The sequence below is a fragment of the Acipenser ruthenus genome, chromosome 29 (assembly GCF_902713425.1).
Source record: "Acipenser ruthenus chromosome 29, fAciRut3.2 maternal haplotype, whole genome shotgun sequence".
Classification (NCBI taxonomy): Eukaryota; Metazoa; Chordata; class Actinopteri; order Acipenseriformes; family Acipenseridae; genus Acipenser; species Acipenser ruthenus.
In genome coordinates, this window is record NC_081217.1 from 1358456 (window position 1) to 1385946 (window position 27491).

General features: G+C 43.1%; 2 protein-coding genes across 6 annotated transcripts; both read right to left on the reverse strand.

The window, feature by feature from the left end:
• Positions 1-7921: 7921 nt before the first annotated feature.
• LOC131702114 (ankyrin repeat domain-containing protein SOWAHB-like) lies at positions 7922-14155 on the reverse strand. Of its 5 annotated transcripts, none has more exons than XM_059004037.1 (5): positions 13972-14155; positions 11510-11592; positions 10639-10708; positions 9744-9833; positions 7922-9149 (listed from the first exon to the last, which is right to left on the reverse strand). In XM_059004037.1, exons 2-5 carry the CDS (start codon positions 11555-11557, stop codon positions 8974-8976), a joined length of 384 nt encoding a protein of 127 aa, XP_058860020.1. In that variant the 5' UTR covers positions 11558-11592; positions 13972-14155; the 3' UTR covers positions 7922-8973. The 5 variants fall into 5 exon arrangements, 3 of the variants coding, with proteins under 3 accessions (XP_058860020.1, XP_058860019.1, XP_058860018.1); XM_059004036.1 differs by having other exon boundaries at positions 11510-11596; XR_009309284.1 differs by lacking the exons at positions 11510-11592; positions 13972-14155 and adding an exon at positions 11077-11483.
• Positions 14156-14732: 577 nt separating this feature from the next.
• Positions 14733-24796, reverse strand: LOC131702113 (ankyrin repeat domain-containing protein SOWAHC-like). Its single transcript, XM_059004034.1, has 7 exons — positions 24509-24796; positions 21135-21196; positions 20472-20804; positions 19557-19727; positions 17197-17253; positions 16761-16862; positions 14733-16532 (listed from the first exon to the last, which is right to left on the reverse strand). The coding sequence occupies exons 1-7, from the start codon at positions 24630-24632 to the stop codon at positions 16479-16481; spliced, it is 903 nt and encodes a 300-aa protein (XP_058860017.1). The 5' UTR covers positions 24633-24796; the 3' UTR covers positions 14733-16478.
• Positions 24797-27491: the final 2695 nt, after the last annotated feature.

A 27491-nucleotide genomic window follows, 5' to 3' on the forward strand; every position in this document is an offset into this window, starting at 1 on the left:
ATCCATTCAAAGAGACACATAGGTCTACTTTTGTTTAAATCGAATCCATTACAGTACAATAAGATTTCATCTTTATATAAATTAATACGCCGGAATTTACAGGAGTTGTATCAAAGGGTTAAAAAAACACTATTTGCATCTACAATAGACCTTGTTTGATGTGGCATTTGAAAAGTGTTTTGTCCTTTTTTTTTGTTCACTAAAAAGTGAGTATTTGGCGTGTGTGAAGTCCATTCAAAGCAAGAGTTAAAATCCTGTGTGCTGGAGTGTCATTAAAGGCTAAATCAGATTGAAAGAAATTGTGTAAATTACTGTGCGTGGCTTTACAATACATACCTGCCCACTGTTAAGAGTTTCGATGGGACGTGTGTGTGTGTGCGTGCGTGCGTGCGTGTGTGTGTGTGTGTGTGTGTGTGTGTGTGTGTGTGTGTGTGTGCGTGTGGTGTGTGTGTGTGTGTGTGTGCGTGTGTGTGTTTCATAGGTTTTACTAATTGTAGCCGTTGCTTGTTAAGCCATCTGAAATGTTTTATCATAAATCTGGCTCCAGTCTATATATGTGAAAGGCTAATGCGCATTTTTACCACAGAACACTCATACCCAATCGTTTTTTCTTCCCCGAATGGTTGTTTATTGTGTATAATATTAGGCTCCATACTTTTCATAGACATTCTGATGATCTGCCATAACATATCACATTTTATACTGTACAGTCTTCCCAAAATGAATATTATAACATGCAAAGTATATAAATACTAAAACGCATTTAAAATTCATGTTGTATCACACTCCTATCAAATTTCTGCGCCAAAATGAATTTTCACGAATTTTCAAGAGGTTATAGTAAACTGACAAACTGATTGGTTTTGCTTTTCACAAAGAAGGTCTGAAGTCGAAAACAGAGCTATGAAATGAGAGAGGACTGTTCTCGGTGGAGGAATGACTGGACCCCGGTATCACAGATGCGTTTATCAAGCTGGACAATTCCATCGAGGTGATCTGATCAATTCAGATACATGAAGAACGCCAGTCAAGGTAATCAGGAACAGTACAAACCATTTCAAATGAAGGGGTTATTTACAGAGACGCGGGTGCTAATCAAATTCAATTCATTATAATCCCCACTGATCCGTTTGTTCGTTGTTAAGATACTCTGTATTAATATCATGAGCGATTGTAATTGATGAGGTATTAGCCGAAACCTGTTCTGATCCGGGACTAAAGGTTTGAAGTTAAGGGTGAATGTTTGTAATAATACAGGAACACGCTGGGTCGCGCTATTAAATATAATACAGGAACACGCTGGGTCGCGCTATTAAATATAATACAGGAACACGCTGGGTCGCGCTATTAAATATAATACAGGAACACGCTGGGTCGCGCTATTAAATATAATACAGGAACACGCTGGGCTGCACTGTTAAAACTGAACTTGGTGGTTTCAACACTTCTCTAAACAATGTGATGGATTGCACTTGTTTGAAACGAATCCTTCTTGAGCACACATTTCTTTCTGTAGATTTGCATTTAGCCTGACTGGCATGCTTCTTTTGTTGTGTTTTAATGAGTTGAGTTTTGTTATAACCCAATAGTATAAACTACGGTGCTGCTCATTTTACCTGGTAGGTTTAAATATAACGTACTCTCCCAGTAAACCCGTGAACCGACCGGCTTCAGAGCAGCAGTGCTGGCCGAGCGTTTTAAAGACCTGTCGCTTAAGCGTCCGCCTTCAGGTCAAGATTGTAATCATTTAATTACGAGCATGACTGTGACTTCAATTAACATTTTCAATTAACCAAACCGCAACCAAGCCCGCCCTGTAATCTCACTTTAAACGCTTGTATTGTGTTTCGTTTGAGCCTGTCACAGATCTCTCAATGCCTTGTGTATAATCATCAGAGAGACAGGAAAGTATTCCTGGGATCATCCACCACGAACACCGACTAGCGATTGTCTTTTTAAGTACATTCCAAGCAAAAAAACGACTTTGTTTAACGCCTTCGTTTCAAAGGTCTTTCTGCACAATACCGGTTTGCAAAAGTATATTTCGAGAAACGCGTCGTGCTATTTTCATCGAGATTAGAATTTCGCCATTAATAAATGTATAAATGTTTTCTTGGTGTAAAATATATATATATATATATATATATATATATATATATATATATATAATTTTTTAGATTTATAACTCAATATATAAAGTTTGATAACTATAAAGTTTGATAACTCTAGATATAAAATTTGATAACTCTCTATATAAAGTTTGATAATTCTATATATATAAAGTTGTTTATATTGATAAGACAATCTATAAAGTTTCCTGCAGCATTGGTTTGTTTAATTTTTAGAAATGTCTCACAAAATAAATGTTTGCTAAATATTGAAACGCTGTAATGCCATCAGCTTGCTTGTATTGTTTATTTTAAGGATATGTTAATTTTAAAAAGTCGATGAATAACAAGTATTTGCCACTCAAAAAAGAAAAAAATATACATTTAGCATTAGCCGATAAAAAAAAAAATAACAGATGGACGGGGTGTATATGCTATTATTTACTATCTTATTATACAAATACTGAATACCAAGCTAATATAGACAACACTGAATAACTCTCCCAATGTTTCATATAAACATCACATAATGTAAGTTTGGGCAGGCTAATGGCGCGAGGCTGAATAAGGGAACCAGTCATCTTGTTCTCAGAAAACGCGACTTCATGTGTTTGTTATCAGTTCGTTAAAGAGCTTACACCTTTTAATAAAGAATATGTGATCAATCACTTCGATTAGGTATTCACACAGTTGAATTACCAGCGGCTTACTGTTAATGACACGAATAAATAAATACATAAATAAATTATTATTAATAATAATAATAATAATAATAATAATAATAATAATAATAATAATAATAATAATAATAATAATAATAATAATAGTACGGTTGAATTCCAGCGCACAGTATAATTTTCGGTGGAAAATATACAAATTAAGGACCCTGTATTTGCTTTTGATCATTTTATACGTTTGTTCACAATGTTAAAAAAAAAAAAAAAATACTGGACTGTAATACTGAGCAATTATATTAGGAGAACGCGTGTTTCTTTTCAGACTCTCATCAGGTTAACTGCCTCAATGATGCATTTAAAAATCTATGCTGTTGATTAGGGGTTTGAAGGTGTTAGAATGCGTTCCGTCTCTTCCTGATAAGGCCATGTCTCTGCGGGCCCTGCTACAGCTATTATTATTATTATTATTATTATTATTATTATTATTATTATTATTATTATTATTATTATTATTTATTTCTTAGCAGACGCCCTTATCCACGGCGACTTACAATCGCAAGCAAATACAAATACATTCAAGTGTTACAATACAAGTAATACAATAAGAGCAAGGTGAAACGGGCTTAGGCCAATGTGAATGATAATGTGTCAGTCGTTAATGACTTGATAATGGGCGCATTTGCGGTTTGCAAACCAATCCCATTATAAAATGTAACCCCCCCCCAGTATTTAAAAGTCACGAGTTCATGAATAGGAATACCGCGTGCTCTGTTTACACGCTGTAGCAGATGCGCGTCAACAGATTTGATCTTGTATGTAAAACAAAGTTCACAATAGGTACCGATAACTTTGTCAGAAAATTCATTCTTTAAACAGGATTAACCACACAGAGGCGGGGGTCTTCATTGCAAGGGTGTCCGAAGATCATTGAAAAATAACTTAAAGACACGCAACACAATAACGCGTTTCTTTATAATTTTTCCATGACATATTTGAGCTCAGAACAGGAGCTCTTTGAAGCTGCTCTATTGGAAATAATAAACGGATTGTAGCACATTCATGAAGAGAATCAGTGGCAATGCTCTTCCAAATGATCTTAACACACACATTATAATACGTCCTGACTTTAATCATGCTGTCTTACTTAGCAATGAGCAGACAGTGTTGCCAGTCGGGCTGTTGTCACGGTGCACAGGGGAACGCAGAGGGCCAGCCCCAGTGCTCCCAGTTTACTAACTAGGCAGGGCCGATTTGCTCAACTTGCGCGAAGGAGCTGACCCGAGGGGCTGGAGAGGTGTGCAGTGGGGAAGCGGGCGGTTGCAGAATGTTAATGATGAAACAAACAAGCCGAGATACTATCTGTACTGTGTTTAGATGGTTCGCTTTTGAGTCTTCCCTCGCCTTTAGCAAAACACTGAACAATACAGGTGTGCGTCACCTGTCGCCCGCGGCATGTCGGAGCAGCGCGTTTGCGCTCACCATCACGCTGCTGGCTGCGGAGATACCTTGGTCTGGGATCACATGTTGTCTCAGCAGTTTACTCACACCAGCTGCACAGAGGTTTTGAAAACACTAGAAGCAGCACACACTGGTTGATTAAACCCGAAATATCTACTTACATTTGAGCCGTTTGCCACGTGTCCTGCTTACGTGTCAGTGATACGCAGGCTGCCTGTCTGTATGCGCTATTTCTGGGGGTACCTGGGGGAGTCAATTCATGCAGTGAGGGATTGAGCTGAGAACGATGACGCGATAAAATGACACGAAGCCAATTCAATTGATTTGAAGTGGCGTCAAATCTAACATCACAACCACCTGAATAATTAAAAGAGGGTATGCAAACTACGCACATGTTCTAGAGCTGTCTGTATTAACACCACACCACACCATCAGTTTAGTGGTCTTGTTATCTCATGTTAGTTAGATGTAATAAACCTGCAGCTCTATCTGTGCCTTATCCTCAGAAGGATAGGCGGGGTAAGTTCCTGATTGCTGAGTTATCCTTTTAGGCAATTGCGAATGGTCTTAAGGAATCCACTGCTACTCCTTAATCACTAAGAAACGTGCTTGTCTGTGTACGGGTCGCTAGTAAACTGCTATGCCACACAATGAGGGTAGGAAACACACTGCTACTGATATATATATATATATATATATATATATATATATATATATATATAAAGTCTGCCCTTATTTTGTGAGTGCATTTCTGCTGTTTGTTTTCTTATACCCTGTGATTAATGTGACTCCAGGATTTCATTGATGCGAAGCCTCTGAAGGTGTTACTAAGGCTGGCCTCATCAATGTGGTTTCAAGAACAGCTTACAAACACAAATCCAATGTGGTGAATTGGAAAGATGCATTTGATTATGCAACACCCCCCCCCCCCCCTGCTCTCAGCAGGGTGTGAAGATCCACAAGTTACAAACTCCAATCAAATGATGCAGGAAAACAGGATCTCACATGCCATCATGCAACCCCCTGCCCCCCATCCATCCATCCATCCATCCACCCCTGTCATTGCCTTTATCAGCCTCACTCTATCACTCTGGAATCTCTTACTGATTAAAGCATGTCTTTGTTAATGGCTTCATAATTGCAGCCCTTTAAAACAGCCCTGACAGACAGTCCACTGCTGGGTGAGTGACAGGCCTCGTTCGTTACCTACCGACAAGCTGCCTGACAGCTGGAGCTAGCGAATGTGTCCCCCCCCCGTTTCCAAATGATGGGATGCGCTCCTTTGGGCTGGAGCCCCTCGTTAGGTGAGACAAAGCAGCCAGCGCCACTCCCATGTGAATGGGGCTGATTGATGGGGTTTGTACCGGGTGGCCTCTTTGAGTATGCAATTCATATTGGCAAAGCGCGTCCCCATGCATCTCCATGCCTAGTGATGTAGGCAGTTCCAGGGGGCTGGAAAATGGGCCAGTTGGAACTTTAAAAAAGCAAATTCTTTTCCCACTGCTTGCTGTTACTGTGTTCTCTGCTTTGTATTCTATTGTGTCCACTGTAACCAGGGCTGATGTCTCATCTGTAGCTGCCTGATTAGCTTGATTGCATAGAGATGCACTGAGGGAAAGGGCTTGGATAGGGTTACTTCATTATAAAAGGGTCTTTTTATGAGCATGATGGGGGGACAGGAGGACTGCAAAGCGGTAACTGGAATTGAAGCCTCTAAGCCAGTGCTTCTCAACCCTGGTGCTGGGGACCCACTGGGTCTGCTGGTTTTCAATCCAACTGAACTCTCGATTACTGAACGAGACCCTTCACTGAACTGATCGTTTGCTTAATTAGACCTTTTAAATTGTTTTCAGTTTTTAAACACTTGCACGTTTCAAGTTAGCTATAACATCTTACAAGTAACTTGAACTCTGAAAAATAGTTCACTGTGGTCTTAGTTGCCAAGTTCTGAAATAAATTTCAAACTCAATATCTGATTAATCAATCCCTGAGATTAAGCAATCGCATAATTTGGTGTTATATACCATCCTTGTACACGCTGTTAGAGATCTAACGGTTCAACACTATCTTAATAAACTCTGCAAATCTCCAGCACTATCTTGTAATGTCCTGTAATAATCTTTCCACTCTATGATACTGCCCCTAATACAGATCACAATCCTTGTGTGGCAGGATGAACGCTTTCTGTAAAGAAAAGGTTTGTAAAATGTCATTTCAACTTAAAACACCCGAACTATGACTAGAGGTGAAATTTATTTCCAAAATTAAAATACAAAACAAAACAAATCAAAAGAGAAGTTTCTGCTCAACCAGCAATAATGTTCAAAAAAGGAAATCTTGGTCACAATCTGTACTGTTGCCATAGCTAATAATAATAATAAAAAACCACTGCCTCTAAAAGACAAGAGACGGATTTAAAGCCTCGACTGTCCCTCCCAGGGCTGGAAAGAAGAAAGACTATTGTGGGCTTATCCTGTCTATCAATCTAGAAAGGCTTTTTTAATTGTGTAAAAATGTTAAAAAGAAATCCTAAACATTTGTATTTCAATGAAATGCTTATTTGAAAATGTGCTGCGTGATAAGAGCTAGCATTTCAATGCTGTTGCTATCATGTTCCTCTGTTCAACACAGATGCATACTTTGCTTTTCAGTCTGTTTCCTGCTGCTGTAAATGAAATAACTTGCCGTACACTACCTGCAACACACTGTGAACTGTGACTTGTTCATGGCTGGGGTACTTCTCTGAGAAACAGAAACACAGAACCTGTGTTACAGTTTGCAAGGGGCCCTGCTCTGCTTTTCCTGGGACACAAAGCAGCGCAGCTTTTAAAACAAGCTGGTGCGACCGTTTGTTCTTGTAAACAGAGCTCCGTGGTGAATACTTAATGCACTTGTAGAAATCTGCAACATGACATCTACATTTCAGATCATTGGGAAGACAAAAGGTAGAAGGAAGCCAGGGGCTGCCCTTACACAATGCAACACAGGAGCTGCGGAGCGGTGGGAGGTGCGGGCTTAATGGAAATGAGCAGCCACAGCAACAATGCAGACACTAATCTCTTCAAAAGGGAGAGAAGCTGTTACACAGCGGTTTGTGCTTTTCAAGCCCCCTTTTCATAGTGTGCTGCCATAGGCTCGCGCTCTCTACAGCAGGACCAGCCTGACCCGGTATCCTGCACCCCGCGCAACAGAAGGGAAAAGGGGGGCTGCAGGCCTCAAAGGCTGGGATTACAGTTAATGTGCCTCCCTGGGTTTATAATCTCTTCACAGGGGGCTTTGTTTGAGAGCTGGAGGGTGGTGAGATAAATATCTATTACAGAGCCTCCCTCTTACCCCGACCCCACCTTCCGATATCCAAACCCAAAACAAGTGCAACCCTTCTCAGCTAATCTGGAATTAGGAGCTAAAGCCGTACGGACAGCCACCGGCTCCCATATTTGCTCCATCTGTGCCCCTCAAAGTGAATTAGAGCGGACTTTGTAGATCAAAGGCACTTTGTAAAAATGAGATTACTGTAGTGAAAAGGAAAGAGGAGGAGAGGGTCGGGGTGATGCAGGTTTGATGGAGCAGAAGCCAGAAGAGCTGATCTCATTAGATCATTAGATGCTGAATATAATACATGTTCAATCAAATAGAATAAAAAAATAAATAAATCAATAAATATGTTTGCAAGTCTCCTCATTTATTTTTTTACCAATTGCAAAAATAGAGTAAACAGCAAATATATATTTTTGCATATACGGTATATATATATATATATATATATATATATATATATATATATATATATATATAATTAAGACCATGAATTAAGAACATGTGATCTCTAAGCTTGATATTTGTTACTTCCTGCAAACTTCTGTACAACAAAGAACAAAAAAAACACACACACAGCACAATCAAATGACAAACAATTCTTTTGTAACATTGTAAGACTTGCTGTCCCAGCTCAACACTTCTGCAGTGCTGTTTACATGACACAATGCAGTTAGAACATCAAAACACTCTCGTGGAACGTTAAGAGTCCGGATTCCATTCTGGAATTCTTTCAGGCGGGCGGGTTTAACACCTCACTGCAGCCTCAAACACCACGGGCTTGCCTTTAAACCCTTCATGAATGTCATACCCTTCGAGGAGGCTCCTGGAGGTACTCTGCAGAAGCGACATCGGCACTCAACCCAAACGCTCTCTTGCAGTCTGAAGGGAGGGAGTCGGTCGCCCTGCATTCGCTCCAGCGTTTCAAAGAGCATCAGCCAATTCATACAACACTGTAAAAAATACAAATCTATACATACAGCTACACAAAAATGCAGGACCCCTATTGCCGTACTTCATCTATTTACCTAGTTTTTAGTGCAGAAAATACACACTGCTGTGTGTGATTCCTCTAGAACTGTGGTAGCATTGATATGAAACATCTGAGACAATATGCACAGCAACTTGGTTTTGGAGACAGCAAAATAAAAGCAAAAAAAGAAATAGAAGCGACACGTTCTCAGCCCCTTATCCAAATACAGGAAGAATTGCATATTTAAAAGGACTGTAGCGTCAGATACTTGAATCCCTTATGGAAAACGCTGTGCTATATTTTTGCAGAACAGATCCCAGCTTTTCATTTTAAAAGCAGCGGTTTCAAGGCTGGAGTAGCCATTCCTTCCATGGCACCCTTGGTCTTGTGCAGCTGCAGGGACTTGGGGAGGATCGGGAGGAGCTGGCTCTGCCTCCAGCTGTTACCGGGAGAACTTCCTGGGCCTGAACGCTGGTGGCATGAGCAGCTGGGACCCGCCCCCCTTCTCCTCCCCGCTCGCAAGGTCCTCTGCCGAGCCCCACCTCTTCTTCGAGCTCCCAGAGAAAAGCGTCGCCAGCTTCCTGTTCCTGCGCTCGTTCCCGTGACAAACCGGGAATTCTGGGACCGAAAGCAGAATGAAACCAGATGGGACCGTTTATCTGAACATGGGCTCACTGCAATGCTAATGTTACTGCAAAATACATCTCTCTAGAGGGAGCTGCATTGAAAAGATCAGGGGGAGGGTGTCAATACTACTCAATACTACTGGGCAAGAAACCACAGAAAACTAAATCGGTAGTGACTGGTGACGCATTCTACTGCACAGGAGTCAGCTTGCTGGAAATCATGTGACAGAGAGTATTAATGATATGGGTGGGATAAGGATCTCAAAAGGGCCCCCTCTACTGGCTGGAGTGCGAATGAAAAGCAAGGACAGCTCCCCCCTACCACCTCTTTGCCAGATCAAAGCCAGGTTTAACCTCAAGGTCTAATTACCCTGAGCTGTTGATACAGAATCTCATCGTGAGGGGCCTGCAGTGAGTTGCACCCGTTAAACCTGAAGCCTCCACTAAGGAAATGTGTAAAAGAAGTTTGTAAAGACTGACCCCATCACAAGTAAAATGACACGGTCAATTGAATGGCAGTGTTACATGGAGCTACATACAGCGTTCTGTATTAAAACAATAGATAAAGATATGAAACTAAACTTACGTGGATCACTCCTGCCATCACTGGAATGCTGCATTTTGAGATACTGCAGAGCTAAGTGGCCACTGTAATCCCTCACATTCTGATTTGCACCTAGAATACGTGAACAGAAACAATAAATAAATCAGTGGAACTAACACTGGAGAGCAATACTGGAACGCAAGAGAAAGCAGGAACACCAGTGTGTTTCCACTCCACTGGATGTTGTGTGAAGCTCCCTGGATGTTGTGTGAAGCTCCCTGGATGTTGTGTGAAGCTCCCTGGATGTTGTGTGAAGCTCCCTGGATGTGGTCTATGGGGAAGCTCCCTGGATGTTGTGTGAAGCTCCCTGGATGTTGTGTGAAGCTCCCTGGATGTTGTGTGAAGCTCCCTGGATGTGGTCTATGGGGAAGCTCCCTGGATGTTGTGTGAAGCTCCCTGGATGTTGTGTGAAGCTCCCTGGATGTTGGGTGAAGCTCCCTGGATGTTGGGTGAAGCTCCCTGGATGTTGGGTGAAGCTCCCTGGATGTTGGGTGAAGCTCCCTGGATGTTGGGTGAAGCTCCCTGGATGTGGTCTATGGGGAAGCTCCCTGGGTGTTGTGTGAAGCTCCCTGGATGTTGTGTGAAGCTCCCTGGATGTTGTGTGAAGCTCCCTGGATGTTGTGTGAAGCTCCCTGGGTGTTGTGTGAAGCTCCCTGGATGTTGTGTGAAGCTCCCTGGATGTTGTGTGAAGCTCCCTGGATGTGGTCTATGGGGAAGCTCCCTGGATATTGTGTGAAGCTCCCTGGATGTTGTGTGAAGCTCCCTGGATGTTGTGTGAAGCTCCCTGGATGTTGTGTGAAGCTCCCTGGATGTTGTGTGAAGCTCCCTGGATGTTGTGTGAAGCTCCCTGGATGTGGTCTATGGGGAGGCTCCTCACCGTAGTTGATTAGAAGATCGATGATGTGCCTGTGGTCGTGCAGAGCTGCAATGTGCAGCGGGGTGTAACCCTAGGGGAGAACAGAAATGAAATGTGATGTCATCACACAGTGTACAGGAACACAGCCAGTGACCTTCTTTAATGACAGGAGCTGTAGGGTCATGTATAAAGCACTTCATTTCTCACTGTCTCTCACTACATATCAAGCCCTCGTCATTCAATATCAGGTGAGCCATGGAAACACGAGGGAGGTGTTAAGAGTAACACGCAACGATGCAGTGTGGACGTAGCTATTGACACCAGAATCATTTCTCATCAAACGAGAAACCAAACGGTGACTCTTCAAGGAATATTCTTAGCGCTAAGGACAATACCTGTTATCTGCATCCTATTTCAAAACAGGACTGAAGTAGAAATACATAACCACAGGAAACTTACATGCTGTTGGAATCCACCACGAGACACACATGCAAAAAAACACAAAAGAAGAAGAACATATTGTTATGCTTGTGTATGACAGTCATGTCATCTCTGCATGTGTTACTGAAGCACGGACCCCTAGAAACGCACTGGACAGGTTTGAGTAGACGACAGGCTGGTTCAGTTTGATGTTCTGATAAGCTGCCCCCCCCATTCATCTACTGCTTCTATACTGGGGGTTTCTATATGTATACAGATTCATAGACTCAAGATAAACGTCACACATTATGATGTAATGATTCAACCCTTCATAAGAAACAACACTCTGAACATTCAGCACCAAACGCTAAAGTGACCCCTCTCTGAGCTGGTATTAGCACCCTGATACTCACTGCCCTGGTATTAACACCCTCACCCCTCTCTGAGCTGGTATTAGGACCCTGATACTCACTGCCCTGGTATTGACATCCAGCCCTGCATCCACCAGCATGGTCGCCATGTCTTCTTTACCATGCTTGGCTGCCCAGTGCAACGCTGTCTTTTTAAAAAGGGGAAAGAAAAGGAAAAAAAAGTGATTTCAGACTCCTAACTGCAACCAGATCAGCACATGTACGTTTCCCACCAATCAACACCATAAAGCATGACCACTTCCTTTTGCGCTTCCTCCACAACCCAGACAGACCCAACTTTGCAACACTCTGCGCGGCCCCTCCAATACGTTCCGTTTGAAACCTTTCCCCTGGAAGCCTCAGTAACTGGATTCTCCTGTGCACCTGTACTGGCACAGAAAGGAATCTTTAAGCTGATGAAAAGCCCCCCCAGCTCCCTCGCCCTTTCCAATGCTGCAGCCTGTGCGCAGTGCGGTTCACCAGATGCTCTTTGTTGTTGCTGCAGTCAATCTAACCGCAGCGCTGCTCTGCGATTGGCTCACTGACAGCACTGGCCAGCTGTGCAAAAGGCTGAGTGACGTTTCCTGTGATTTAACGGGGCTAATTACAAAACAACAAACCGAGCGTGCCCACAGCAGGGCAGGGTGTGAACGGCTGTCAGAGGCCGCGTGATTGATGATGTTGGTGTGACCCTCAGATGCCTAACCCACCCAACTCATCAGCCCCAAAACCATCACTCCTGTCTCCCCGCCCAACGCTCAGAACACCCAGCGCAATTACCAAGCCTCATATTTACAACAAAAATGATGTCCAAAATTATACTAAGTGTTCCCTGTATAATTGCATGCGTGATTAGCGAGTTTCACCAATGTCTCTCTTTCTGTTTACAGACTTGTTGCAATTACTCTAGATTTGCTATCTAAGCAATGCTGAATGGCCCCCTCTGACTTTCTCCTTTGAAATCATTACTCGACATGGCTTTTCATGCACAGCTCTGACAGCACTGAACATGTGTCAGGATTAACAAGAAGATACAGTTAGGAGACTGTGTGTGTGTGTGTGTGTGTGTGTGTGTGTGTGTGTGTACGTGCATGTCTGTGTTCGTTTATCCTTTTAGGTAAATACATTACAAATTTGCCCTTCTCAAACAAAGTAACTGCTGAAAACATTCCCCAGAGTTTTACTGAATGACTTTTATTGTTCAGAAAAGCGTCTTTTTAAAAAGCTTCCCTTCTACTCTCACTCCACGGCAGGTTTCTTGGGCTAGCTGTGGGGACTTTCTAATGAAACATTCATTTAGACGCTGCAATTGGATTTCAAGCAACAATGATATGTAGTAGTAAAAGATTTCCTTCGCTTGTTTAAAGATTTGAAAATAGTATTTTTGAATGGAGGGTCGTTCGTCTACTGTACACTTCTCTTTTCAACCGTTACACTGATTATCAATGATAAACTGCGGGACCAGCTGTGCTGATAAAGCAACTGAGAGCGTAGCGTTTCCTTACTGATTGTAATAATGGAAAATCCCTGTGCCAAGCTCTCACAGCAAGGAGCCTGTGTGTCCGAGTGTCTCTGGAGGTATAGTCACAGGTTTGTATTTGTCATGCATCTGTCTCGCAATACTGAATGATTGACTGAATGATTGATTGATTGAATGAATGATTGATTGATTGAATGATTGATTGATTGGAGTGACTGATCAGTACAATCAGGATGCTGCTCACTCAGACAAGTGCTGCTCAGACATTCTGTGAAAAACACTCTGCGTGCAACTAGAACAAAAAAGCACTGAAGCCCCTATCGCATGGTGGTTTAAGTGGAAGTGCTCATCATTGAGTGATAGGATTCAGAACGAATGAGCTCAGGCATCAAAGCACACAGCTTTTAAGTTGCTCATGGTTCAATCAATCAATCACGTGCAATGCACCAACGGGCCTCAAGAGCGCCCACTAGAGGCCATTGTGTTCCATCCCTGCGTTCCACATGGTTTACTCAGCACTCAATACTGGGTAGATAAGACACAGCACATGTAGACACATCCCAAGCCAAGCGACTTTAATGGGCACGTTCATTACAATGCTCAATAACTAACTGTCGCGATACCTCAATAAATATACATCCGTACCCCGAGACATAATAAAACAACCAAGTAAACAGTAACCCTACCCCCCTGGGAGCGCCCCAAGAGAATGGCTCATCCTGACATCCCGATACTGCAGCTGAATTACTAAACGGAGCGGTTAACAATCCCTGCTAATCCATTCTGTGCTTGGTCTGATTGTTTAAGCACTTGTTACTGATATACCTCTGTGTGCTTTCTGGGTTATCTAACACAGTGCAGGTAGAAACACAATACCCTGGAAATAAACCCTGTTGAATATCCTGCTGCTTTATCACCTGCAACCTTGATGTGGAAAACACGTGCTGACAAAAAGCAGCACAGATAGGAGGAGTGCGAAACACGCTGGCCTCATCCTGATGTGTTAAGATGCTCAGTGTAAAGATTAAGAAGCAGCATACTTACAAACTGCAGCAGGGCCGGCAACACATTTGAAGGGGGAGGTGGAACATGTAAAAAAAAACAGAAAGAAAGAAAATACAAAAGGAGTTAATTAACACACATTATACACACACACACACACACACACACACACACACACACACACTGACACACACACACTGACACAGACACACACACACACACACACACACTGACACACACACTGACACACACACACACACACACACACTGACACACACACTGACACACACACACACACACACTGACACACACACTGACACACACACAGACACACAGACACACACTGACACACACACTGACACACACACACACACACACACACACACACACACACTGACACACACACACACACACACACAGTGTTACGAGAAACCTTTATAAATAAGACAACTGATTAAGACTTCTTATGAAAAGTATTACACACCATGTCTACTGGACCCACAAGACAACATTACTGGAAGTACCATTTTGAATGCTAGAAGTGTTGTAAAAACAACAGGACTGGTGGCATACGTGCATGCTGTGTCACTTAACCTCCTACTTTCACAGGGACAGGCTATCAATAAGCCCCATCTGGTTGCCATTGGGTAGTCTCATTTTAACCCTTGAACTGTAATTTTAACAGAAATTGTGTTGTTTTTCTCTGTAGAATAAAACACATGTAAAATATATATATATATATATATATATATATATATATATATATATATATATATATATATAATCTATCTCATCATAGAAACGAGTGCAGCTCGTTTTGCTGCAATCTGCCTGCACTTAACACTGCCATCGTGGCAGCAAGCCTTGATCCAAACATAACAGAAGAGAGTTAGGGAATGAGAAGAGGCTGTCAAGGCGTGTCCCTTCCCAGCCACTCGTCTCTACAAAGTGGATCTAGTTTAATAAGACACGACTGGTTTTTAACACTCATGAGATTGCCCCTCACTTGAGCTGCCAATGCAAACAATCCAGTGTGCTGACAATGGCAACGTTAACCCCTGTGAACCCAGGCCATGGAAGAAACGCTGGCTTTACTTCAGCAGTAACGGGCACACAATATTGCAACGTACAGCAGCACAGGATTCCAGTGCATCACATCAAAGAGTGTGAAGCGCATTAAAACACCTTCAATCAATCCTGCCTCCTCCATTACTTTCAGATTATTTTAATGAGCCATTCGGGACTTTGTCGCGCTCCAGGAATCCTATAATCCCTTCCCCTTGAATGAAGGCCATGTATCTTGTCAGAGTGGAGACAGCTGGGTTTCTGGTGGTCCTCGGAAGGTGGTCTGAAGCATGGCTCAGTGGGGATTTAGGTTTGGGTCGACCAGCAGAATTAAAATCAGCCTCCGCTAAATCATTCGAAAGCAAGAAAGCATGTGGGCATCAGCTCAGTGTCAATCTCCCCCCTTCGAAGAAGTCTTCTTCTGGACTTCAGTCTTCACGCAGGCAGCACTATCACTGGTTCATCTGCACTTTTGAATTTGCTTCCTGGACATGCTTTTTATTTGACTGATTTGGCCTCCCTTGGAGTCTCGTGATCGGAACTGCATTTGCAAGCTTTGGTTGCATCAGGTGATGAAAATGTACAGGCCAAGCTGTAGTGGTGATGAGAATAAGGCAGGCGAGCTATGCAACAATGCTAAAAGAAACTAGTAACAAAGTTTTTAATTACAAGTCCTGATCAATGTTCTACTCTTGGGAAAGACAAAAAAAATGGTATCTATCTATCTATATAGGGCCTTATTTTTTATATCAAACAACTGGAGGGTGCATATTTAAATTGTGGTTCTCAGTGGATTCTTGACAGGTTTTTGCAATCTTAATGTAAAAATCATCAGGAGCTGTGCCACTTGGCATACAATCATCCAATAAACGCAGAAGCCAAAAATGTCATGATGTGTAATTGATGCACATGTAATTATCTAAAAAAGTCAAAATGCTGAGGCAATTAAAAGCACAGGCTCTTAATAACATTGAAGTAACTTACCCCCTGGGAGAGAAGATAGACGCACAGGCAGGAATAACAGCAGAGACCCCCAAAGAAAACAAAAGGAAGAATTAGACTGGTTATGTTACTGGCTCTGATCTGCAGAGCAGCGCACAGCCAAACCAGCTGCAGCTGATTGGACAGTTACGCTGTCCGGGACCAGCGCGTCTCCCACATCTCGGGGCTCTGTCTGTACTGAGAGAGGAGCTCACCCGCATTTCTTTTGGCAGGATATAGAGCATAAGTACACAACACTATACAGAACAGAATACTAGAGGATGTTTAATTCACTGAGGGTTTCACATGAAGAAAGGAGTTGATGAAGTCACCACAACGCCCAAGCTTGGGTTATTACACACTGTCTGTTATTTACAATACCTGTACATGGATAGACTGAATACGCCATCCATGATCTAATGTGATGGGATTGGATACATAATAATAATAAACACCATACAGTGAAATGATCCAATCACTAATCAGCCTGGCGAGCATCCATTCTATATGGAAAAAAGCATTACAAAGAAAAGTAATATACTTACAGATGTGAAGTCCTGAAGAGATAAAACAAAACAGAACAAAAAGAAGAATTATTCCACCAACAGTCATTAACACAAAGTATAACTTCACTGAAAAACCATCATGCAAGCAGTGTGTGCATCAGGTAAAGACTGACACTCAGGGGCCCAATCTGGTGCGATGAGCCAGATGCACAGAACTAACTGTCCTTCTTTCCCCGAACGTTTGTTTACAGTCATGACAACAGTCTTTATTTGTGCTACCTTCTTATATACCAGGGTGGGGTCTTGCTGGAGGAGATGGTTGAGAACCGGGAGTCTCGCACAGGCTGCAGAGTGAATCCACTCCTTCTCCAGCGGGTCCAGCTAGGGAGGGAGAGAGAGAGAGAGAGAGAACAAGGTGTGCCTCTCCTCTGAGAAGAACGCACTGCTGCAGGCAGAGCATCTTACGAGTCTGTCAGATCAGAGCCACATTCAGCACAAACAACACTCCCGCCAGAACAGTTCAATACCCCGAACTCTACTTACAAGTGCATTCATTACTAATAAAGTTTATATTGTGAGACTTTCAGATGCCTTGTGAGATTACATGTGTGTGTGTATTCTGAGGGCATGTGTGTGTGTATGGAAGTGAAAGTCCCTACATCATTGCACTGCATGCATGTGCACCCCCAATACAGAAAAGACAAGGAGTGCTTACAGCAATCGCAGAGGATCCCACACTCCCAGTGCCGTCTTCATCCTGTTCAGACTCGAACTGAAAAACATGCCGATTAACGACAGAATGAGAACACAATGCATTAGAAAAGGGGGCAATTTTTCCTTTACCTTATGAAAACAACTCAGACACGACCAAAAAAAACAACAACAAAAAACCTATATATATATATAAAACTTTATAAGATAACATCTATACGCAGCTTGATTACCCAAATGTAATTCCAATAGTCTCAGCTTTTTACACTGCAGTCCATGTATGCACCAGGTTCTGCAAGACTACAGCTTTGCTTCTACGGCCATTAACGTTTCAAACTTTTAAAAAAAAGAAAGAAAGAAAAGTACTTCATTTAAAAAGTACACTTATTTAAAGAAACAAATCAAACCCAGCCATTTCCCATGCATGAAGTGCCTTTGTGCCCCGCAGGAGGTCTGTGCAAAGAGTCCCATCCCAGCCTGATCAGTTTAAAACACTGCAATTACCAACACAAACCGTAATAGTTACACATTATGCCAAATTGCAGCCAATTGCGGAGAAATGATAATTGCCTGAAACGCTGAACAATTTGCTGGCCGCTAGTTCTGTTTCATTGAACTCAGATATCTTTTCTTTTCTTTTTTTTTTTTCCTGCATTGGTACGTCGTTCGTTAACGAGAGGCCAGCTTAAACACAAAGAGAAAGCAGCTATTGAAACTCTAACTGAAACCTGCTGACTGCAAATCCTTCCGCGATCGTGATCCACAGCTCATCACACTCAAACACAGGTCAGTTTCACTTTAACCAGGGTTTAAGGACGGTCTTATACCCAAGTAATAAAAGACGTGAAAGATTTATATAGCTATTTCAAAAGTAGACAAAACAGCCAATTCAAGTCTACAGAGACTCTAGACTAATATGATTTTTACAGCCACAAGGAATTCTGGAGGTCCTTCAAGGGCGTCATTCGACCCGATTCAAACCGTTTTGGGTTAATGACGAGCAGATCCGGGAGGGAAGTGTTTAGACAGTGCATTTTTTGGCCTTTGAAAAAGCAAACGCTGGGAGAAAGCCAGCCTTAAACACTGCAGTTTCTTCCCATGAGGTTATCTCAGGGAGCAGTGGGTTATGTTACTTCATGTTTAATAATATTTTGTTCTCCAAGTTGCTGCAAATCCTGGAAAGGGATCCCCTGGGAGCCGATGCTGGAGCCCCTCTTTATTAAAAGGGGCTGGGCCTGTCATTTCAGTGCCGGAAGCTGCATTTCATAGCCTGACTCTGAGGCCTGGGGAGCTTCCAGCACAATGGGAATCTGCCCTGCTCTATCCCTCTGCTGTAAACACTGCCTCGCATGCACTAAATAATTACACACTTAGCTCACTCTTACTTATCACTGCCAGAAACGTCCGGGAAAATGAACTGTACTCAGCCAACCCAATGTATTAATGGCTGTAAGCTGCTTAACTTTCATCAGTCAGGGTTTTGCAGCATGCATTGTGGAAATACTTCCTGTCCGTCTGCACCTCAGACAGGCCTCTGTCACATTTCTTTGTTACTCTGTATAAATACATATATGCATATACTTTGCTTGTATACTTCTGTCTGCATGAAAATGCAGATGCTAAACCTGGCACTCTGATTGGCCAGTCTTCTGTTCATTCAAAAGCATTTCGAATGAGGATCGTCAAGGCACACGCCGCCAACAGACACAGCTGTAAACATTAACCAGCCTCCTTCGCTGTGTCTTAAAGAGCATCAGGATAATAACACCCAGCTCATCGTCTTCACACCACAGTTACCTGCTGCTCTGCAGAGTTAACAGCATGAGCTCTGTGAACCAGAGACTGTCAATCTCTACCGTGGATGTCTTTTAAACATCTGGAAGACTCATTTTCAACTGGAACCCTTCAGTCCCTGACGCAAGCCTTCAGGGATGGTGTTTCTTGTACGCCATCTTGTGGTTTGTTGAGGTACTGCAGTGTCTAAGAAATGCTTAAACTCCATTCTGGTCTACATGTTACAAGTGTCTGAACTGAGCCATGCTACTCGTGGATAGGGATGGTAATAATTTGGAGTCTGAGTTTATAGGTCTAAGCAAGTGTTAAACCTTTACAATTTATCATAAACATTTAACCACTGTCAAGGATAAGCAGGTCAAACACAGAGGCCAGCTGTAGTGTTGATACAGTAGGGGGAGTGCTGGTTTGTATTCAATATTTATTCTGAATCTGTTCCGTTCACACATTGACGTTGCACACGTAGTCTCTTCCACACAGTGCTGCACAGCATCATAATAAAATGCTCAGCGAATCTACACTGGAAACGGGATTAAAGGGAACGCACCCTCCCCAGTTGTGGGCTCTTACCTTGGACACAGCGTCCGGCTCGTCCTCTTTGGGGCTCTGAGCTGGAGGGTCCTCTATCTGGGGGGAGCTGGCCCAGCTGCGTGCAGCCTGTCTGGAGCTCTCAGGCTGCTCCTGCTCTTGGGGACCCTCCTGGGGGCTCGGCTCCTCCCAGACCACGCTGGGGTTCAGATCCTTTTACAGCAGAAAAACACAAAACATGAAACAAGAAAACAGAAAACGTGAAACATCACGCCGTCAGGGAAATGGGTAGCAGACATCACTTCAGTGCTTCTCAACTGCACGCCAGCACACAGGGAAACCACCAGTGAAGTAACTGAACACGCAACGTAAGAAAAGAGTTCTGGAATAGAAGAGCTGTGTGAAACGTGCCAGCACACGTTTTCTTATTAAAATCGACAGGGCATAAGAGACCACTGGTCTATAGAAGACGGTGTTTATAAGCAGGCTTCAGCATTTCCAGTGTGATATGAATAGAAATCCCTGCCCATTTCCCCGTATGGAAGCAACTGTGCAGTTCTGAGCAGGAGTGTTTAAGAGCAAGACAGTGAGACGATGACTTGTGTGTGAAGTTTGAAGGAAGCAAGTCTCAAGGGAGTGTGAATTGAATATGTGGGCTTAACTGCTTGAGTGACAAAGTGTGAAAGTACAATACAACCACAAACACATCACAACTATCTGCTGCCACTGCGTTTCCTACAGTTAAGAGATGAGCCTGCTATTGAGATGCACCTTTAAAACCAAGTTTGGTTCTTGTGCCACAGAGAAGAGATTTCACGCCACGATTAAACATCACCTCTGTCTCTCTCGCACCGGACAGAGGATCCCTACCACCCTGTAACAATGTCCTTAAATTACAATCCTCCACCAGGATGCACTGGAACGTTGAAGGAAAATGTGCTCTGAAATCCCACAGACCTGTGTGGGAGGATCCGAGCACACCGTCACTGTAATTGCAGGACCTCCAGCCCAGGAACACACAGCTCTGTTCTGCGTCGCACTTTTCCCCTTGTCCGTCCTGTCAGGGCTGTTCGTTTTAAGGTCCTGTGTGGCTTCTGTAGGGGTAGAGGGTTCGAGGCTGGGCTGAACCTGGGCGCCGAGCCCAGTGGAAACCTCCCCTCCCTCCCACATCACCATCCCTCCCTGTCTCGGCACGCTGGCCCGCTCCCCATCGCTCCCAGGCTCCCTCTCTCTGTCTGGCAGCAGCTGCTGCTGCTTGTATTTCTTCTTCAGAGAAAGAAACTTCTCCCCCTGAAACAAACCAAAGATACATGATCAGCACAGTGAACAGGGTGCTTAATGCTCTGTCAAAAACATGCTGTGTGCTGTACGGAAATGACTGGATGGTCCAGAAGGATGTGGGTTAGATCCCCCCCGTGGAGTCAAAATGCAGGTTCACGTGCCAAAGCAGTAACTAAACTGAAGACGTAGGAGAATTGGTCTTTTTGACGTTATAAAGATGCAACAGCAGAAAGAAACTCTGACAGTTTGTGAATAAAAATAAAGGGTGTAAAAGCATGTTATACTGCCCCCTACTGTTGAACCACTAAATTCAATACCAGCACCTTACATTATACTTACATTGTCGGTTTTCACCAGAGCAATTTTATCGATGATCTGTTTAAAGTCGTCTCTGTGTTTGGCTGTGGAGAGAAATTCAAAACCATATATAAACATACAGTTCAAAGGGCCCGCGGACCCAGGCATAAACCAGGGATGGAAATAAGTCCCATTGCATAGCAGTTTGATCCACTCCTGGTTTTGCTTTGAGTTAAATAAGACACACTTGAGCTTTTTACCTTTTCACTGTGGCTAATCAAGCTCACAATAAAACCCGGAATGGGTAAAACTGCTATGCAAATGGAGTCTTATTTCCATCCCTGATAAACATGCTCTTCCTGGTCCACACAAACTCCCAGCCAGTACGCAGTTTCTCTTGTAGAAATTTGAGAAGTAAAATCCCCTGCTGTTTCCCAGCAGCAGCCTCATCGGGAGGCACACAGCTCGGTGTAACACAAACAAAGCGCCTGGCAGCACGACAAGGAAACCAGCCCTCGCATCCACAGGAAGCGAACTCTCACAGACCCCTCAAGTCAAACTCTCTTTCCATTTCCTCTCTGGGACTCGCTGAGCCTTCACTGTAATTCAGATCTGGGTCCGCAGCTTCATTCTTACACAGTGGAAAAACACACTGCACAACTTGAACTAAGCATTTATATTTTTATAATACATTTATAACATTCCCTTTAATAAAAACACGAGCAAAAAGCAGAGTGATGGTACACTAGAGGCTCTCGAGGACAAGCGGTCAGCAGAACGTGGGCATACGATGAAGATCTGTATTGAACCACACAGGTATATTAATAAAGCAGTGGATTTCTATGATATCTTTAACAGTCTCTTTGTAGCTCTAATTCAGATTATTTTATTACTCCAAAGACTCAAAGATTCATGCATTCCTCACCACCACAGATTGAATAAAGAGAAAGTGCTTTTCTCCTGGACTTGATTCTGCAAGTAATCTGGAAGAGAGGTGTGTGTGTGTGTGTGTCTCTATCTGTGTGTTGTGTGTGTCTCTCTCTCTCTCTCTCTCTGTCTGTCTGTCTGTCTCTGTGTGTTGTGTGTCTCTCTCTGTCTCTGTATGTTGTGTGTGTGTGTGTGTCTCTCTCTCTGTGTCTGTCTGTCTGTGTGTGTGTGTGTGTGTGTCTCTCTCTCTGTGTCTGTCTGTGTGTGTGTGTGTGTGTCTCTCTCTGTCTCTGTGCTAATCTGTCCCCTGCAGGCCCAAACACAGATGTATAAAAAAAGGAAATGCTCAGGAAACTGGTCAGAGAAGATGAAAAAAGGCGCTCCACTTACTGCACTGTGCTCTCCAGAGAATACTGTGCGTTTAGAGACTTTTAAGCTTGTCGGTGTGCAAAGACCAGTTTTGTGTTTTTATTGATGTATTTTTAAATCATTTCGGTCACAGGAGATTGTTTTTTTAACAAGGGGATCTCTGTAGGAAAGGCATTCTGGAGACAGAGCTCTCTGATTAAACTACAGAACAGTGGCCGTCACGCTGATCCCCATAGTGACTGCTTTCCAAACAAGTCGGACAGTTTGAACCCGCACCAGGACCCCTGAGTCAACCTGCCTACTGAAACCACACCCTCCCAGCCCGGCAGCGTTCTTTACAAGCACGTCCTTCCTGAGGTAATGCAGAGGAAAGCCCTGCTAGATGTGACTGGGGCTTCCTGTGGCCAGGTCACAGCTTCACATTCTGCAGCAAATGAGAATTTTATTTGAAACCTAATAAAAACAGCAGCCTGTTAGGCACAAAGTCCCAAGCAGAGGAATTCTGTATTCAACAGCAGAGCTGCAGTTTGTTAAGTGCCCAGAAGGTGGCTTAGAACGACACGGGTTGCACTTAAATGATGTACACCAAGTTGGGTATAGACAGGAAATGGATTGTCTAAATCACAGCAGTTCAAAACCCCCTAGTAGGAGAAAGATCAGCCCCACCCAGTAACAGACCAGGCTGCAAACCCATCTGCGGGTTTGTGATGTAAAGACAGATAATCACAGCAACTTTCCTGTTCAAGGACGAAATCCAACAACCTCGTCACCCCTGCATGATCAGATCACTTTTCTTCAGCAGGAATCCTGTCTCCAGGAAGAAGGAATTCTCTGTTGCAGCTGCAGGTACACATTTGCACAGCTATAGAATTTTACACAAGGATGCAAAACTGTATCTCCATATCTGTGCACTTTTGCATTGGAGATTCGGTGCAGCGTACAGGGCTGAAAAACTTCACTGCTACAGTCAAAAGGTGGGAAAATCTTCTTGGTGCTTCTCTACAGCTCGGAAGGTTAAATTCAAGTTCCATTCAATGGGCGACTCTCACTAGTTAGACTTGAAACATCCTTTCACAAACGCCTATGCTGCAGTAAAGGTATTTGCTTGACTGCCAGGGGCCTGGTTGATATTAGCATGGCCCCTATTCTCTTTACCCCTCGCTGGATCACCACTCAGGTGACAGGATACAAACTCACAGTCCCTGAGCGGAGGGCACCCTTATAAAAACACTACATTTGCAGAGTATATCGTTTCCCCAGGCATTTTCGCATCTCCCACAGTTTTAACACATTTGTTAAAACTATGGGAGATTTAACACATTTGTTAATAGGCTTTACCGTACCCCTCTGGGCTTCACAATGCTTGCCTATGCTTTATTACACTAACTATTGCAAACCTTTGTAAATGCAGTCCCTCGGTCTCTGTTGTTAAAACACAAGGTTAAGCATACTGAAAGCATCGGGAACCGCACAAGCAGTTGCTGAATTTAGCTCTCAACACATTGCAAGTTTGTGGGTATCACCGAGCTGCAGCAATCGAGTCACTGCAGCTGCGTCTCGCTGTTCTCTCCTGATAATGCATTCTGCTTTACCGTTCCATTCCATTTAATCTGTAACTGAAGCTACCAGTTCCCAGCAGACAATGCGGGTTATCCAATAGCCTGATGTTCTGTACCGTTTGTCTGGACCGAGTATGTTGGATATACCGCACAGCGCACACCATATAGCTTCACTTTCGTTGCACAAGAAGCTTACTTGGTGTGCTGCACGAATACAAACCAGCAGAGAGCGTATTTTTTTTTTTTTTTCATAAAACACAAAACAGATGTTGTTTACGTTTACTGAAACTTGAGTTTTTTGTTTTTTTTTAATTCCATACGTTTGCATTGTTTACCTGACCCGCTGTGTCCTTCTTAAATGACAACAGTATCCAGGACTCGCGAATTGACAGTTTGGAGTTTAGTTACCTGATGTTGAGAAAGCTGTCTCGTCTAAACTTTTTCATCATCATAGCTAACTTTTCAGGCGTAATAAAAGTTGAAAGTTAAAGCCCCGTGCTACAGTGCATTTAGTCACATGAACCGAATGACCTTTATGATTATGATTATTATTACACTCACCACGAAGTTTTTTGTCGCTATGATTAATGAAATGTTTGAAATCCTTCAGTAAATCCGAGTTCTTCACCCTGCCTCCAGCAGCCGAGATATACTCCAGCAATACCTCTTCCCTCAGTTCCTCCATCGTGCCTAGTTTGTTTTTTAAGGACTACTAATGGCAATATCAATAAAGCGATCTGTCAGCCGTTACTGCCTGGTCGTTATCGCTGATTAGCTGTATCAATTCACTCCGCCCAGAGCGCGCCTCCTTCTCTTTAAACCTCGACCCACACACTGACACTGCGCATGCTCTGACTGATAAACCACGCCGGCTGGATCTTAAAGGGGAAGGCGTGTTAATTTACAGGTATAGGACAACATTTTAGCATCACCCTATAGAATGAAGAAAGTCGAATGAAACCTGCTGAATAATGCTACGTTGACATATTGAAATACACACCGCCTTGTAGTTTGCCATATACTTGACAGAAAACTGACAAAACTTGAAAAATGTGACATCTCAAAATCTAACATTAAATGCTGCACTACTATCACGGCTTCCGGTAGTCTGTCCTTCTAATAGTTTTTCACTGTATGGGTGCAGTTTTCCACACGTATTTCCCACGGTTGCATTAGCCATGGTTTACCTTTTTTTGAATTGTTTTTTCCTACCTGTCTGGTCTTTACAATGCGTATCTACTGCATGCTTTCCAATGCTTTATTACACTTCTCTGTGCTTTTACTCTGGGAGACTCTGCAGGGGTATACAGCAATGCTGATATCTGTGCTGTGCTGTATCAGCAGTTGGTCAACAGTGCCCGGTTTGATGCTTTTCTGCATACAATTGAATCGTTGCAGTTTGCATGGCACTCTTGTGCAAGCTGATGCAAGTGCGTGTCTGCAGAAGAATACAAATTCAACCGCCACCATTTTACAAACGAGAGGCGGAATAAAAGCATATTGAGCAAGGCCTGGTGCTGACGGTGTCGTCTTTCAGTGTGAAAGCCAGCCATTCCCAAGTCACGTGCTGATGAGAACATGCAGCTGTTGATTCTGATCCTTCCCATATGCCTCCTCCAGGGCAGTACTGTTTTCACAGCAATTGCTTGTAAACATGTTTTTTTTTTTGTTTTTTGTGGCTGTCCTAAATCCAATCACCTAACCTTAAAGAGGATCATTTTTGACTGATGAAAATGCCAGTGAAAGTGGTGTAAGCCGTGCGTAATGGACAGCCCCTGGTGCTTAGCAGGATTGTTTGTGCAGACAATGCTGTCTACCTGATTTCAAACTAAATACATAAATAAACCCTGTCCCTTCAGCACATGGATTCCATGCTGTTTAATAAGAGAAAGTGCTCCTGCAAGCAGGATTTGGAAAGCCTGTTTGTGTTAATCCAAATTGTTCGGGATCTTTTTGACATCTGTCATGGAGAGAATGGTTAACCCTTTCTACCCCCAGAACTTCAATCTGAGTCCGATGAGCAAGCTTGTTTCAACAGCCCCCTGGCAGCCAAGCAGGCTGGTCTTCAGTGTTCTGAATTGACGCTGCAGCATGCTGTCAATCTCAGCCCCTCACAGGCGCTACTGAGCTCTGCTGTTTCCAAGCTGTGTGTCTAAATGCCACTTCAGAGGACACCTCACAAGCTGGGGAGCAACTTGCATTCTTTTCGTGTCTGGGTTCTGGAACAGGGCATCGTGTGTTCCACCCTTCCATACTGCAAATAGGGTGAATTATGTGCAGCATATGAAATGGAAAAGATAAGCACATTATATTGCATACAGTAGCTACTGTATATATGTCAATAATGAAAAATTTCTGAAAAAGTGCCAGTACCCCCCCGATAATCTACTATGGGTCAGGCAACCAGTGCTTATAGAAAAAAATGTTTTAATGTCTCTGAGTAGAGGACACACACACACACACACACACACACACACACACAGTCTGTGTCTCAAAGCTCTGCTCTGCACAGTGCCTCCCAGCACAGATAATAGAATTAGGTACTGTAATTACTTTACCAGCAATACTAAAGCTGCATTTTTATAATTAAAGTCCAGAGTATCAGCGCTAAAGTATGATAAAAAATGTAAAAAACGCTGGGATTACAACATTAAATCTGCCGGGACAGCTGTGTGGATCAGATGCTGGCTCAGAACGGATTTACAGGCAAAGCCCAGAGCACTGCGCTCCTCTGTTCTGCAGATTAAGAGCTTGTGTGGAGTCAACATGTTGTAATCGAGAGATTAGCTGATATAATCACCTGTGAACACACTTTCTAATTCACCCCGGCAGGAAAGAAAAGGACGTGTTTCTGTGGTTACAGGGTCATTGTCCCATACCAGTGCTCCTGCCCAATGTCATACAGATCCACATGTCACTCACAATCCTCTCCCAGCTTCCATCTGATTAAGCGATACAGACATTACTGATATTACCTTTACCTGCTGAAGTGACCCCGTTTTCATCTCAGGGCTTCTGCACTACACCAGTGATTATATAAACCGTCTCCAATATTTCCTGTCCATTCCAGGCACACAATCAAATACCTTTTTGCATCCACAGCTCACATTCAAACATGAGAATTTTGAGATTGTATCTTTCTCTGTTCCATGTGAGATTGGGATGCAAACAGGAATTTTTAGTTTATATTATTATTATTTTTTTGTATAAAGAAAATACATTGAATAATCTTCTTTACAAAAGTATAAGACAATCCAATGGGTCTGTAGTGTGCTATGGTTTTGACAAAAATATGAAACTACAGCGATCCACATCCCTGCACTTCCTAGAGGAGTTATGAAACAGCAGGTGTCCATGAGCCTTGGTAACTGGCATGCATACAAAACGCGTTTCATTGCTCAGCTTGTGAACTGAAACGGTAGGATTTCATGCTGGAATGTGTAGGATTTCAAACTGTGTTCAGGTTTATATAGGTGCTTACCCACCTTTAAAAAAAGTCACGCCAATCTCTATCGACCAGGAACAAAACACACCCACACAGACA

What these genes read in the sequence shown, in the direction of transcription:
- LOC131702114 (XM_059004037.1), bottom strand. Translation starts at nt 11,557, where the DNA reads ATGGCGACCATGCTGGTGGATGCAGGGCTGGATGTCAATACCAGGGCA. An exon ending in CGATCTTCTAATCAACTACG is followed by an intron (nt 9,834 to 10,638) that starts GTGAGGAGCCTC and finishes CACGTATTCTAG; the next exon opens with GTGCAAATCAGAATGTGAGG. An exon ending in TGATGGCAGGAGTGATCCAC is followed by an intron (nt 9,150 to 9,743) that starts GTAAGTTTAGTT and finishes TTTCGGTCCCAG; the next exon opens with AATTCCCGGTTTGTCACGGG.
- LOC131702113 (XM_059004034.1), bottom strand. Translation starts at nt 24,632, where the DNA reads ATGGAGGAACTGAGGGAAGAGGTATTGCTGGAGTATATCTCGGCTGCT. An exon ending in CTCTGGTGAAAACCGACAAT is followed by an intron (nt 20,805 to 21,134) that starts GTAAGTATAATG and finishes GGTTTGTTTCAG; the next exon opens with GGGGAGAAGTTTCTTTCTCT. An exon ending in CCACCCTGGTATATAAGAAG is followed by an intron (nt 16,533 to 16,760) that starts GTAGCACAAATA and finishes TTATCTCTTCAG; the next exon opens with GACTTCACATCTGTAAGTAT.